The sequence below is a fragment of the Patella vulgata genome, chromosome 7 (genome assembly GCF_932274485.2).
Source record: "Patella vulgata chromosome 7, xgPatVulg1.2, whole genome shotgun sequence".
Classification (NCBI taxonomy): domain Eukaryota; kingdom Metazoa; phylum Mollusca; class Gastropoda; family Patellidae; genus Patella; species Patella vulgata.
The window spans coordinates 26,487,007-26,502,386 of NC_065885.2; the positions used below are offsets into that span (position 1 = coordinate 26,487,007).

The 15,380-nt window shown below is 37.0% G+C and overlaps 1 protein-coding gene across 1 annotated transcript; it reads left to right on the forward strand.

The window, feature by feature from the left end:
• Positions 1 to 1,945: 1,945 nt before the first annotated feature.
• Positions 1,946 to 13,122, forward strand: LOC126827759 (protein DD3-3). The gene is made up of 13 exons (XM_050557278.2): positions 1,946 to 2,153; positions 2,905 to 2,958; positions 4,144 to 4,230; positions 5,349 to 5,444; positions 6,626 to 6,764; positions 7,507 to 7,626; positions 7,963 to 8,118; positions 8,269 to 8,471; positions 9,351 to 9,599; positions 10,676 to 10,849; positions 11,455 to 11,678; positions 12,010 to 12,184; positions 12,784 to 13,122. The coding sequence occupies exons 1-13, from the start codon at positions 2,035 to 2,037 to the stop codon at positions 12,839 to 12,841; spliced, it is 1,854 nt and encodes a 617-aa protein (XP_050413235.1). The 5' UTR covers positions 1,946 to 2,034; the 3' UTR covers positions 12,842 to 13,122.
• The last annotated feature ends 2,258 nt before the right edge of the window (positions 13,123 to 15,380 follow it).

Here is a 15,380-nt window from a genome sequence, read left to right on the forward strand (position 1 = left end):
GCGCCTAAAAGTAGCAAAAAAGACGGTAAAAAGATGACAATGTTATACGGAACTTTTCCGTATGAGAGCTGTTCGATACGTGCTGCCGTATCCGTGTGCCGTATCACGTATGTGAAATACACACACATTGATGACGTCACATGCACAATTCATACGGATACGCGATGCGGACCACGAATTGACGCTTGCCAAAAGTCTCTACTGTCAATGGTTATACAAACGTGTGCAAGTGTCCTCGGAATACCGTACCATCTGAACGACAAGACGCTGTTCCTTGCCAGGTCCCGCGGAACTGAATCACTGACAAGATGATATCAAGCTGAAAAAAATCCGAATCTAATATGTCAGGCTGCGCCACTGACAAAGGGAAACCACCAGGGCCGTAACTAGCTCAGAGCAACGAGGGGGGGGGGATGTTCTCAGGGGTGCTGTAAAATTGACGGACAATGTATACCTATTGTTTTTATGGTCGATAATTTTTTCACAGGGGGGGGGGGGGGCGAAACTTTTCACATGGGAGAAAAACAAAACGAAATTAAATTTTAATCAGATTGATATTATTATCATATAATATTTATTGGACTAAAATAGAGAATTTATCCACCACTTGCATTAAAAATATTGTACGCGCAGTGGATAAAAGCTTTAGTTTAGACAAGGTTGTAATTTAGGAAAATAATTCGAGGATGTATTCTGAAATCGCCCACACCCCCACCCACCGACCCACCGACCCACCGAGTCCAATATCCCACTGGAGTCGGGCATCAAACTTTAGGATTATTCACGAAATCCCACGTCTAAATCGAAATAAATGAATGGTTTCCATTAAGGTTGCTGGTCGACGTTTGCATTTTGACGTTTGACCCACATCCTGCTTTTATCTTCTGCAGAGGATGCCGAAGGTTGTGATATATTCAATTCATCATCTTTGTAAATAAGGAACGGAACTGAACCATGTTTGGAGTGATATTCCTTTTGGATATTTAACTTTCACTATATCGTAGTTTACAAGGGTGTTATCAAACCCTCGAAAGAAAAGAAATGAAATAAAATGGGGTTTAACGTCCTAATGAAGACGGGTATATACGCCATACAGTGTGCTATGAGGGAAATTTTGCCCGGACTGCGGCGCTACGGCCAACTCTTATATCGAATTCCAGTTGCCAAGGGATATTTTACGTGCACGCCAGATTCTCCGTCCTGCACTACTGACGGGGAAATCACGCCGGAAAACCCCGATGAACTTCCTCGGCCAACACCGGGAGCGAACCCGCGACCTCTAGGCTAGCTAAATCGAAACGAAATATTTATGATATTAAACGCGACCTGAAGACTATAGCGAGCCAACGTCTTACTCACTTAGCCAGCGTGGTTCCCACCCCTCAAAATACGCTCAGACTTAAAGCTCGATAAACAATGTCTGTGTTAACTAAAAACTTTGAAATAACCTTGAAAATAATTCCATCATAGATGGTATAATCTAGCGTCAATGATTAATTCTAAATGAATGAAAACGTCAAATAAATACGATTACGCCGTCAAAATATTTATTGACTTAAAACGGAGCAGTGCCCCCATGAATTACTCTAAAGAACATTTCATTGACCATAAACAAAATCCTGTTTACTATTTACTTCAAGTTCATTACTTGCTTATGACGTCATTGATAAGCCTAATTTCCGATAAGAAAACACAGGCCTACAGGAAATCCAATTATTATTTATTTTCTCGAAATCACAGAATGCCACTGGCAAAAATTGTTTTGATAGCTTTAAAGTTCAATATGAATTTAAAAAATCTGGATTATCTGATATGAAAACATATTATTTACATTATTGCTTAGAGGATTATAATTTCACGGGCATTATAAGATATAAGTGAATTGATTTAACGATAAACATCAAATTTGATGTCACGCATATCCTTGGGCGAAAGTAGTACGGACAACTCGTGAAAAATACGATCAGTTCTAATGATTGGCTGAAATCACGAGATTTGTTGGAGCGATAATTTATAAAGGCAAGTTCTTCTCGTATGATAATAAAGTCGAATTTGACGTTTTATTCAGCGAGGATGACGCCACTTTCATGCTTGTTGATATGCTCTATATTTCTACATGATGCATTGGCCAGTATTCACTTACAAAATCCAAGGTAGGCAATAACAAATCACAGTAAAGTATATTTTAATTTATTTGTAGGCTAGACTTGTGTTTGTAAATCTGTTTTGTCCACGCTAGTTGATTTGCAAATAGAAATTTTGTAAGTGCTTCTTAATTGCCAATCAGGCGGTCTTTGTTTACCAGAAACCGTATTTATATTCTTTTTCGATCGAATATAATTACCTTTGCGAAATACTACTGGCAGTACCTGTTTTACACACAAAACTGAAACGGGTTTGGGTTGCGAATATTTTTATCATGGCAATACAGGGGCGGATCCAGGAATTTTTGCAGGAGGGGGTTTGCCAGGTTCCTAAGACAATGTATCCCCCCCTCCCATATGGTCTCTATCGTCATTTTGGCGGATATACATACACATTGAGCTTTTTAAACAGAGAAATTCAACATCTCGTTTGACGTCAATTTTTATTATGAATTAATACAATGACAATGTGATTCAATTTCATGGATGAAAAGCATCAATCGTGATATCACATAATGTCTATATCATTACCTCGCGCTTTGAGTGCCCATCCTGTCCCACATCTGACGATAAAGGATAAAGCACACGGTTGAGAAATTTTTCTCATAAAAAGTTTTGATATACAAAAAAATTTTATGAAGCTGAGTAGGGGGGGGGGGTCGACCCCCCCCATCTCTGGATCCGCCCCTGCAATATAGGGACACCGGTGTATTGCTTACACTGCACACCATGTTAAAAAATTGTTTATATGTATTTCTAGAGGAAGTGGTAATCGTTTAGATGAATCCAACAGAGAAAGGCGAAACGGGAGAAGGTAGGTAGTTCAACAATCAATCTGATCTTATTAATTTTGTTTACATCAAAACTGAACTTTTATTCACTTCCGGGGAATTGCGGTGAATTAGTGAGTAAAGTTCTCTCATGTCATTTAATCACTTTTAGATGGGTTGTAGTCGTTAAGCATAGATTACAAAAAGTCACAAGGTAAGGGAGGTGAGAAGGGCATTTTCCAAAGATTAAAGTTATCTTGAAACAAAACGTTAATTTACATTAAATTAAAATTTATACCAGCCAAGCATATTCTCACCATGAACAAAATACAATCAAAAATAAAACAAAACGTAATTATCAACTGTCCGTAAATCATTCAATATCTGTGAAAAGTTGGTTATGGAATTGTCAGTCGAATAAATGTCTAAAAAATAATTTATATAACATTTGAAACCAGAAAAAAAGAGACTCGAGGGCAGATTTAGTTCTGACATAATTCATCTTTAAAGAAAAGTTCAAATAAATTTTTACCAAAAGATTAACTTGATTTTAAACAATTTTCTTTAGAGGCATATTTCTCTCCACGTAGCCATTTTCCGTGTTCACTTTTCATAACCGGATATGTTACTGTGATTAATTTAAAATTTATTGTTTTTCCGTTTCAATGATTGTAGTTATCGCTTCTTGATCTGTTAATCAAGCATGTTTAATTTAAACCTATCCCAACCTTAAACCCGCCATGGGGCACTTTAACATTTTTATCTCTACGCATTATACGTACTTTTTTCTCAATCGTAAATGACTTGATTATTTAATTCGTGTTAAAATCATTGCCCGTGAAAATCCCTGTTTAAACTTGATCTTTGTTTTGTTTCAACATACACTTTTTTGAGGTATATTCATACGCGATTATATAAAATAATTTATATAAGTAACCTTAAATTAAGCGTAAAACGTATAAAAATCGTTTAAAATTGTCACGATTTATGTCCCATTTCATAGCCGATTGAATTCTTATTTTTATTAAGAAAATGTCACAAATCAGGCCCCAAAAGTTACCCAACCCTTAAAAACTGAAACGGTCCAATATTTTGTAATTTTTTTGATTTTGTCACATTTTGGAGTTTGATTTGAGGAACTAAAAGATCCAAATGAAAACTGGAACTTCTCCCTCAAAGAAATAATGTATTGATAACATGTTAGTCTCATTACCTTTTATATTTAACAGGTTGTTTGATTCTCAGGCCAATAATAGACAAGGTTATAATGTAGGAAATCTATATTATTATCAGGGTTCTAAATTACAAGTTGAATGGTATGTATACTGCTCTCTTTATTTGAAACGTTCAGCGAAATTCAAAGATTATTTACTGCATTTTTTCCTCGTTAATAAATAATGGTGGGTTGTCCATTAACGTGTGGCAATAGCAGACGCAAGTGCTAAATGACATATATCACGGATGATAAAGATACCTCAGAATAGAGCAGAGCGATTTATCCAATACTCACCCAGCACTCATCCAATACTAGCAATTACTACAACATACTACCTCATTATTGTGATGAACTCACAGAACACTTCAATTATTCAGTTATATAGGGGGGTTGGGTGGCTGAATGGTTAGCGTGCGCGCGCTGTATCATAAAGTCTGTCATTGGGTCGACTGGCGTGGTTGTACGTGACAAGGAGTAGGGTCGCCTGTCCAACCTCGTGGGTTTTCTCCGGGTCCTCCGGTTTTCTCCCACTGCTAAAGACCCCTACGCGCAAGCGAATTATTGAAATAAAATTAAAAAAACCATATGTTAGTCCCGAAATGACCTAGTTTGTGTCGAGTGAACGTTAAACCCCATTTCTGTCTCTCTCTCTTATTCAGTTATATAACAAAACTTGAAAAAATGTAAGGGAAATGTGTTGGTCAATGTCTTGCCATTCTATAGTTATCTCCCTTGATCACAAAATATTAACAAAAATATTATTAACCGTACTACCAAAAATCAACCCATTTCTGTAAAATAATGTACACTTATTTGAATAACAGTACGCTTGTTTGTTGAAAATAAATTATTTTTTCAATTGTTTTTCGTTCTATTTATCACTGATACTAGTAGATAACTATAAACAGATATTTCATTGTAAAAAAAATCTGGGAATTAACTCATTGAAGTATTGAAGAATTCTGTCAGTGTTGGATAATAATAAGGTAGTATATGGTTGTGTTTTGTAGCGAGGGCCCACCTACCCAAATGTCATCCTTGGTTAGCCATTTGCTTTCGGAAGAGATTAGAAAGATGTGGAAAAATGCAATAACACGGCAAACGGACTACACGGAGAATTTCACCTCGCATTAGCATTTAATTCTAATAATCTTATCTTATTATGTTCAAGATGTTGTAATGAAATATTATTGTAATAAATGAATTTACAACTTTCAGGACCAATCAACATTCATGTGGTGGTGATAATGCTAACTGTGAAATCGTTCTTCAATACATGTGTAGTGATACTGTTAGAGATGGTGCTATTGTCACGTAATTATAATTAATTCAAATTCACGTGGGGGTATTTTTCTATTTACCGTGTTTGGATTGCACAGTAAAGTATAGTTGAGGCTTTCAAGTGAGATTATATGCAAAATTTGAGACAATACTTCTAATTCCGACAATTGGTCGCTAAGATAAAGACGATATTACAGTCTGACACACCATGTTTTGAATATATTATATAGTTCATATTGATATCATAAATTCGCCTTAACGAAATCCAACCTAATGTATTTTGCAGACTTTGTGCAAAATACTGTAGTTAATTTTAATATATTTTATGAAAACAATAAATATAATTATATTTTATCAAATTAAAAACAAAGCTAAACTCGTCTAATTAGCGAAATCTTGAGCACTCTGCACCTATTTAGACCAGATCATTTTTCACAAGCATATTATGAACTCCTTGAAAACAACTGAATTTAAAACGTTTATCCATCTGCGATGGTTTGGCATATTTGTGCATACGGTCTAACTTGAATATCCTGGTGTAACTAGCCAAGAGGGAATTGAAACCACACCACTTGACTCAATGACAGACCTTATGATTAAACGCACACGCGTTACCCCCCCCCCCCTCCCATCTCGATTAAGACATACAATTAAATGTCATGTAAATCAAAGCCCTTGGCAATCTGTTATCGACAAATTGCAAGCTGACATGGCATAACACGCTCCAGTCAACGAAACGAAACGAAATGAAAGGAAATGAGGGTTTTTTCTGCCCCGACTAGGCTACTGTAGAATGGCTTACTCCATACAGTGTGGTATATGGAAAATTTCGATTTCCAACAGTCAAGGGTTTTCTTACGTGCACGCCATGCACGCCAATGTGTACTTTTACTTGAACGCCATTTGTACACGGGATTTCTGTTTTTCGTTCCATCCGAACGACTAGACACTGCACTTGCCAAGCCTCCCTGTCATGCATTACTGGCAAGGGGGAACAGCGGCGGAAATGCCGATACCACCTGTTTAGCGAGTGACTTACATACTGAGCCACCGCAGCTCCCAGAGGAGTAAACAAATGAAAAATACCGATACAAAATGTCGGTATGATTTATAAATTAGACTAATGGCCGCATTGCTACCAAATTTTCGTTTCGGATTATTACAGTCTTGTATTATTCTACATACGTTTCATCTTCATGTATTTTTTTCTGTAGAACTATACCAGATGTTCCATCCCGATGTGAAAATGGAAATTGTGATGCCGATATCAAATATGGTATGCATGAAGATTTCGAAAGTTACACACGTTGCCGGTTAAGATCAAGAAACTTTGGTTTATTTGTTGGTGATCTTGTAAGTACTTATGTATGACAAAATGTTAAACAACTTGAATTTTAAAATTTACGGACTCAAAATGTGCTAGTAGTAGGAAGGGAAACACGTGCCTGTTCTAAATATGTATTTAAAAACTACCATATATTTAAACACGTGCACTATAATAATTAGAAACTCTCCCACTCGCCCCTCGAGCTCGCTCTCTCGCCGCCTCTCGTTCGCCGTATCTATCTCTAGATCCTCCTCCTCCTCCTCCCTCTCTCTCTCTCTCTCTCTCTCTCTCGCTCGCTCTCTCCCCCGAAGTTTCCCCTTGTCAGTGGTGCAGAACAGTGGGCCTGACAAGGCAGCTATCTATCGTTCGGATGGGACGAAAAACCGAGGGCCCGTGTATACATTGGCGTGCACGTTAAAGTTAAAGATCTCGTCAGTTAGAATTCGATACAAGGGTAGGCCATAGTGCTGCTGCCCTTGCAAAATTTCCATCATAGTACACTGTATGCGTATGCCCGTCTTCATTAGCCCTGTCGGAGCAGAACAGTAGGGCGTTAAACACCATTTCATTTCTCTTTCCTCCCCCCTCGCTTCTTTTGTCAGTGATTTCAGCCTGTGACTGTCTGAATTCATACCCTGTAATCATATATCCTATCACTATTTACCAAGTAATATGCTTTCAATCAGATATTTTGGGCGACACAATGTTCCAATTTTTGTATCATAATGTAGTTCCTTTATGCTAATATTGGATGGGTTATTGTTTTAGAGGATGAATAGAGATGGTAGAGCCAGATTTACCAGACAGAATACACGAGGACTGAGACATGGTTATGAATGCCCTGAAGAGAGGGACTATTACCCCTACTGGCATCCTACACCATGGAGGGTCTGTATCCTATATTGAAAATTTCATTTAAATTACTTAATTTTGAGCGAAGTTATACCTGAATTTATGGCGTGTAGCGTTCATTATCGTAGCAACGGTACTTAAACTTTATAGCCTCGATAGTCTAGTTTGAATTTCGTGAAAATCGAACCCGAAACTTCCCGTCAAAATATCCGCCCCTATACACAAATAGTGTGAAAGCATGTAATACCAAGGCTGTGGGCCCTTCAGAGGTCACAATTTTTATCCGATTTTGAAGACCTACAATAGGCGGATTTAGCTGTTACATTATGCATCTTTTATATGATTCTATACGAGGCTGTCGTTTTCTCTCAGGATATTGCCGTGTTGACCAATGATGTCTCTAGATGTGATTATTATAAAGAACAGAGTGAGAATGTAAAGGGAAGGGGATATTGTGACATACCACTAGAACTTCTGGTAGAACAAGGACGTAAAATAACAATTCCAAATAACAAAGCAGATTGTGACGTAAGTACTTTTATTATACCGCTTTTAGTTCCGGTTAAAATTTCTTCATTAAGCAATGCTCTTATTTTGAAGACCAGATACATGGTTGTGGAGCAACGCTTGGATTTTTTTAATTTCACTTTTATCTGATCTATCAATGTCATCATTTAGAAATTTAGATTCCCAGCTAATAACCCAGATGGTGTAAAGGGGGTTTGGAAGGTAGCCCCCTCTCACGGCATCGCTGCTCCAATATGTCAGGAAAATCAGTACAGTCGAGATAACCATAACGGTAACGGCATTAATGGACAAACCAACACCTTTAACTGGACTTTACCAAACATCCAGGAAGAAAATTGCATATTCAGAATAAGGTATTTATGAAATTAATCCGACATTGGTCAGACAATAGACATTGTTTGAATTTGAGACCAGTTTCTAAATAGGGGTTTCTGCCATATGTAAGTCTAATGTAATATGGATATGATAAAAAAACAGCCTGACCTTAAAAAAAAAGCTTTGTTAGCTTTGTATTGCTTTTTTTGTTTTATGAAGACGAGATGGAACGTTTCCAGAAGTTAGCCGCTCTGGCAAGGGCGAGCTGAGTGGACTGAGAGAGATAGAAAGATGTTTTTTGTTCATTTGACTTATGCTTGAATATTTAATCTTAGCGGTTGTATCTTGTATGTCGTGGTATACTTAAAGATGGATGTTGAAACAAACAGAACTTGAAATAATAACAAAGTGATATTAGAGTTCTTAGTGGAGTTCATATCGAGTCCATATCGAGACCTGTAACAGGAAAGTACATCACTTGACGGACCACTGCCGAGACACAGAATGTGTGGCATGATCTGATCGAGGTTACCAGGATTTTGCTAATTTATTCATTTTGGTCCCGTGAATGTTTTATATGTTCGATTTGGCGATACTCTGTTACAGCAGGGGTGGAGTTGAGGGAGCACCATAGCAGCTTTATGGCTATGGGCTTCACCCGAGCACAGAACGATTGTACGAAACACATAAATCCGCGATTGTGTCGCATGATATGGCTACAAATGCCCCCCCCCCGTCCCCTCAACCCAAACCAGGAGTCATCCCATTTAGCCAGTGGTGTAGCCACGACTTTGCTATGGTGGTGTGCGCAGATTTGAATGACTAAGGTTTATAGAACCATCCCAGGAACTGTAAGTTTGTATATATATTATTATGATTGGTTAGTCTATAAATAAATGATACCATTTTGTCTTAAGATACAACGTTACATCCAACGAATTTAACGGCTGGGAAACAACCGCTGAACAAAACGCAGACCCACTAAAAAGAGTAGATGGTGCCAAAGTACCCCTCTTCAAGAATTTAGGTTTCGACAGCAGATGTGATGCCGCTGAGCGTGGGTTCCTTCTCAAGAGCGACCCGGAGGTTAAAATATTTGATGGTTTAGACATTGGATTTAAATTAGCTGTGGACACTAGACAAGTTGGACGCACATTCGAGGACAGGTAATACCACCTTCATTAGTTTTAGAAGTTAATGAAATAAAACACAACGTAATGTTGATATTATATAAATGATAAATCCAACTACCCCCAAAACATTGGAATAGTAACGAAAATAACCGGGTTCTATGACTTCCAACAGGATTCCTTGGGAGTTCTTTAATGTAAGTCACTGATCTTTATTTACATGTAACCCTAAATATCAAATTGTCCACGATTTCACCTACACGAATTCATTATTTAACATTTGATAAAGAAACAAAATAAAAAATATCACCAGAAAATTAAACACGAATTCATTATTTAACATTTGATAAAGAAACAAAATAAAAAATATTACCAGAAAATTAAACTGGCGACGGCTTGTTGAAAAATTTATTGACGGAACGGTCTTCAATCACAACGGCCCATAAATAGATTGGTCATAACGGTCATAAAATCAAACTCGATTAATTATTTTTTTAAAAAAAGAGTCCAGTGATATATATTAATATCAACTTTTGCGGTTTTGGTTTACGTCTGTTTTAACCATATCCAGTTTTTCTTAAACAAGGAGTAGATCACCTGCCCAACTTCGTGGGTTTCCTCCAGGTACTCTAGTTTTCTCTCACTGCTAAAGACCCTTACGCGCAACCGAATTGTTGAAATAAAGTTGAACCATATGTTAGTCCCGGAATGACCCAGTTTGTTTCGAGTGGACGTTAATTCCATTTCTCTTTCCAATTTTTCGTATCTGTAGGTATTGAAGCATTTTTTGAACTGTTAATCCCTTTAAACACACAAACATAATATGGAACACAATTACTATTTTGATAAGCAGCGGGACGTTGAGGGTTCATCAACGTTATCAAACAAATGACAACCCCTTTATAGAGATCCAACTTTCACAACATTGTAGTTTGTAACTCGTACACAATCCCTCGAATGACGCTTAGAGACTTTAATATATAAGAAAATAAAAATTGCAAATTTGCATGTAAAACTAGTAAATTTAAGGCGGAGGGAATCTAACTTACTGGTCATAGTTTAATTGAAAACGGCAGCCGTAACTTTTATATTTTTATATTTATATTTTTTAGGTCGTTTAGGTTTGAAGTACGCCCACGCCCAGCAGGTATACCAGCAGAAGCTAACATTTATAATGTTAATGTACGTGGTAAAAGAGGTAATATTGTACAGACTTACCCGTCTACAGAATACGATTTTGTTCCGGCCGATTTGCATGCTACACCTGATGATTATACACATCTGCAGTAAGTATATGTAATGTGGTTATTATACATTATCTGCAGTAAGTATAGAACGTATTTATGCACATCTAGTCAGTATGTAATGTGATTATACACATCTACAGTCAATATGTAATATGGTTGTACATTATCTGCAGTATAGAAAGTATTTATGCACATCTACAGTCAGCATGTAATGTGATTATTCACATCTACAGTCAATATGTAAAGTTGTTATACATTATCTGCAGTAAATATAGAACGTATTTATGCACATCAACAGTCAGTATGTAACGTGATTATACACATCTACCGAACGCGATTATACACATCTACAGTCAGTATGTAATGTCATTATACACATCTACAGCCAATATGTAACGTCATTATACATATCTACTTTCAGTACGAAAAGCTGTAGACCTAGATATGATTCTAATTCTTTTTAAGATATTTTATTGAACTAATTGTGAGATAGTATCAGTTTTTCAGAGACAGTTTAATCAAAACCTAGGAAGAGTATATATCCGTGAGCCCCTTACTGAATTTACATCCAGATTTACTTATACCTGTTTCTGGAAACAATAATTGAATTGCTAAAATTAAACTGCGATTTCTTTGGTTTTTAGATGGACTGGATCCAATACCAATAATAATGGTAATGCTGGTCAAGGACTTCGTGGTACAGATAGACATAACTATGTATTATTACATGAACAAATCTATCCAGAAGGAAGTGGTTATACTGGACCTGGTGTTAAAGTCGGCCATTTTGGTGTTAACTATCCAATGAACCTAACGGGTACATCTTTGCCGTTAGACACGTTAGAAAAACTAGCATATCTAAAACCAGGTAAGATCTAGCGTACAGAGTGGAAGACATTCAAATGATATTAAATGTGTTCTATTAAATGTGATTTTCCAGTAGTCGACGATTTAGAAATCCAGAATAAGAGATAGCTTTTAGGATGGAAGAGTTTACAGGTGGTTGTACTGGATCCGGTATACTTGTACGAATCTCTCGGCAGCCATTCAAAATGACACTCCCTATTTTCGGAATGACCTTTATGTGGTATTGAAGACAATTGTATTTAATATTTTTCGTACCAGATAACTCTATATATTTCATTATTTTGTAATACAAATGGTCGAATACATTGTGCTAATTTTAAAAACTTTTGCAGCACAACTGGGTGGTGAGATGTCTGAATTAGATGATGCTGGACCATATTTTGATGCTGGTTTGATGAAAGCACCTGAACCAGGAACCTATCACTATATGTGTAGCAGAAATAACGCATTTACGAACCGGGACCAAAAAGGTCGATTTATAATCCATCCAACAACTGCTCCAGCAAAGTAAGAATCATTGTGTAATATATAGAGAATAGAGTAATTTAAACGAAGGATTAAATGTGGTTTCTTATCTTGGCCCCTGAGTCGCATGTTTGTAGGATCGCTGCTCTAAGCGTAGTCATAAAGTATTTTGATGTCGCCCAGTGCTCCCCTTCCAACACTCAGTTCCAAAATAGGCCCTTGGCTTGATTTACGTACCGTTTTAAGCGATATTTCAGATTTCATCCTAATTTGGACCAGCATATTAATTTTGACATTGCGGGTCTAAATGCCGTCCCCATTAACCCAGTCGGAAGTAGAACAGTAGGACGTTTAAACCCCTTTTCAAGTGGTGGGTCTAATTATAGTACTCTTATTGGTTGGTGGTTGAGTTGTCGAGTGGGCTGACGTAAGATATCATTGATTTAAGTGGCGTTGTTTCAATCCCAAGCTTATACATGATAAGGATTAGGCTCGTGTGCCCAACCTTGTGGGTTTTCTCCCACTGCAAGGCAATTATTGAAATAAAATGGTGCCATATGTTAGTTTTTGTCCATAACCTCCATTTCTCCCTATCACACTTTTATGATAGTGATACATTGACTTTACTCAATCTATTTCAGGAGAAACCTGAACTCTGAACTACAAGAATTACTTCAAATTTTGACATCGGAATCATAATATGAGAACGTCTTTAAATGGGGATCTTCGCAGTTCTAACTGGACAAACGATTGCATTTTTCTTAATGAGTTTTATATAATTTATGAATTCCTTCCAAATAACTCCCTCCCACGTTATAAAACAATATCCCTCATATTCTCTTTAACTTTGTTACGGTATAGTTATCTTTGTATACAATGTTTTGTTATGAAATTTTGTTATTGTTTTGAGAAGAATTGTGAAATGATTAAAGACATCTTTTTAAAAAGCTATTGAATGTAATAAACTGATCTAATCAAAGTATATGCCTTCATTTTGTTTTAAAAAATGAACAATAGTTGTTCCACACTGCATACCTACTAGTTCGCTGCCGATGTTGGCCGAGAATGTTCCCGGCGTAGTTTCTCTCGGTCAGTATTGGAGGAGAGATGGCCTGTATCTATTCGTTCGGATGGGGCCTAAAACCGAGTTTTCGTGTACGTACCAGTACCGTCGGCAGTTGGAATTACCGCCGCTGTCCGGCCAAAATTCAACTGTAGCTCACTGCATGACGTATATCAATATTCATTAGTCCAGTTGCTGCAGGAAAGTAAAATTTTAAACCCATTTCATTTAATTTCATTTGTTTGAAAAGTGGACAGAGTTGTGCCATACCTATCGGGTTGATCATCTTATCACGGGCTGGGTTAAAGGACAATATTGGTCTCAGTCATTATTACATAATGTGATATAACTGGTTAAATACGTCCCAAATATAATTTTAACACACAGATCATTGCTATCGATGCGTAATGGAAATTTCAAGTAACGGAAGAGGCGAAAGCAAACGGAAAACACGAGTTATCCTTTTATATAACTGACGGGAGTGACTAGTGATAGCATATACACTGTCGATAATTCCTTCAAAGACCAAAAGTTATGTGGGGCTGTGAGAGGATATCTGACATTTCAAAAAAAGTAACTGAATGTCACTATAAGAGAAATGAGAAAAATAGAAATAGCCTGTACATTCCCTTGTTTATATTCGGGGGGTTGGATGGCCGAATGGTTAGCACGTGCGTGCTGTATCATGCGGCCTGCCATTGAGTCAACAACTGGCGTGGTTTCGAATCCCCGGTTGTACGTGGCAAGGAGTAGGGTCGCCTGTCCAATCTCGTGGGTTTTCTCCGGGTCCTCCGGTTTCCTCCCACTGCTAAAGACCCCTACGCGCAAGCGAATTATTGAAATAAAATTAAATCATATGTTAGTCCCGAAATGACCTAGTTTGTGTCGAGTGGACGTTGAACCCAATTTTTCTCTCTCTCTCTTTGTTTTTATTCATTCTATACCTAATAAAAACATGGTAATGCACGTACTTTTTCTATTTTTCTCGTTTTTTCTTATATAGTGACAGTCAATTATTATTTTGAATTGTCAGATATTCCCCCCCCCCCTCAAACAGTCATATATAACAACTTTTGGTCTTCGAAGGAACTGTCAGAGCAGAAATTCGCCCGTGTATCTGTTATATAGAAGGATAACTTGTGTTTTCCTTTTACTTTCGTCACTTCCGTTTCTTGAAATCTTCATTACGCATCTATCGTAGCAATAATCTGTGTTAAATTTTATTTGGAACGTTTTAACCAATTCTGTCGCATATGTGATAATGGCTGACACCAATATTGTCCTTTAGATTGTAGAGGACAATAAGTTGATCGCTAATTGGGTGGGGGTTATTGAGGACAATAAACTGAGAACTATAATGAATGCATAAACCAATCATAACCTCTCCATTCATTCTTATAAATGGGAATGAGTAAAATGAATGTTTTGGATCCTGGGAATATTTTGATAGATTGAGTCCAAGAATATGGGTATCCAAGACATCCACGGATATATACCATGATAGTATGAGACGAGGGGTAACTCAAAATCTGACCGTAAAACGGGTTCAGCACAGTGTTTGCTTTTTCCTCGTACGTCGCCCCCCCCCCCCCTTTAATGGGTGATCAGTTTTGTGTGTACTAAGGTTTATATAAACATATAGAAATAAAAAGTTTGATCGATTCATCTTTCATTCAGTACGAGTTCGATAATCAATCAAGGAAAATATATCACGCAATCGTTATAATTAATTTCTATGTTAGAGTATCGAGCTAGTCTATTACATTCCCGGGTTTATACGAACTCTATATCAGACACGCGGGTTAAAAATAAACTTTTTACATATCAATAAGAAGGCTTTTATAAAAACAGGAAACTTAAAATACGCATACAGTCTGTCGAATAAGGTGAATAATACAATGCTGAAGTAATAGTTTAACTAATACGTCGTCCACTTTGGAACTACAAGATAATTTTCTGTTCTAGTGCTATTGCAATGCGAAGAGAATTCCACCCTCTGCTCTCGACCAATTACTATGTCTGAAAGGTAGAAAATAATGACAAATGAAAATTAGTCAAACGCATTTAGAAAATAAAGTGTGGAAATTTATAATAAACAATATTCTTGTTTCATTTCCTGGAAATTTGACAAATATCTTCATCATTAAAGGTTAAAGGATCTTTATACCCGTGTGT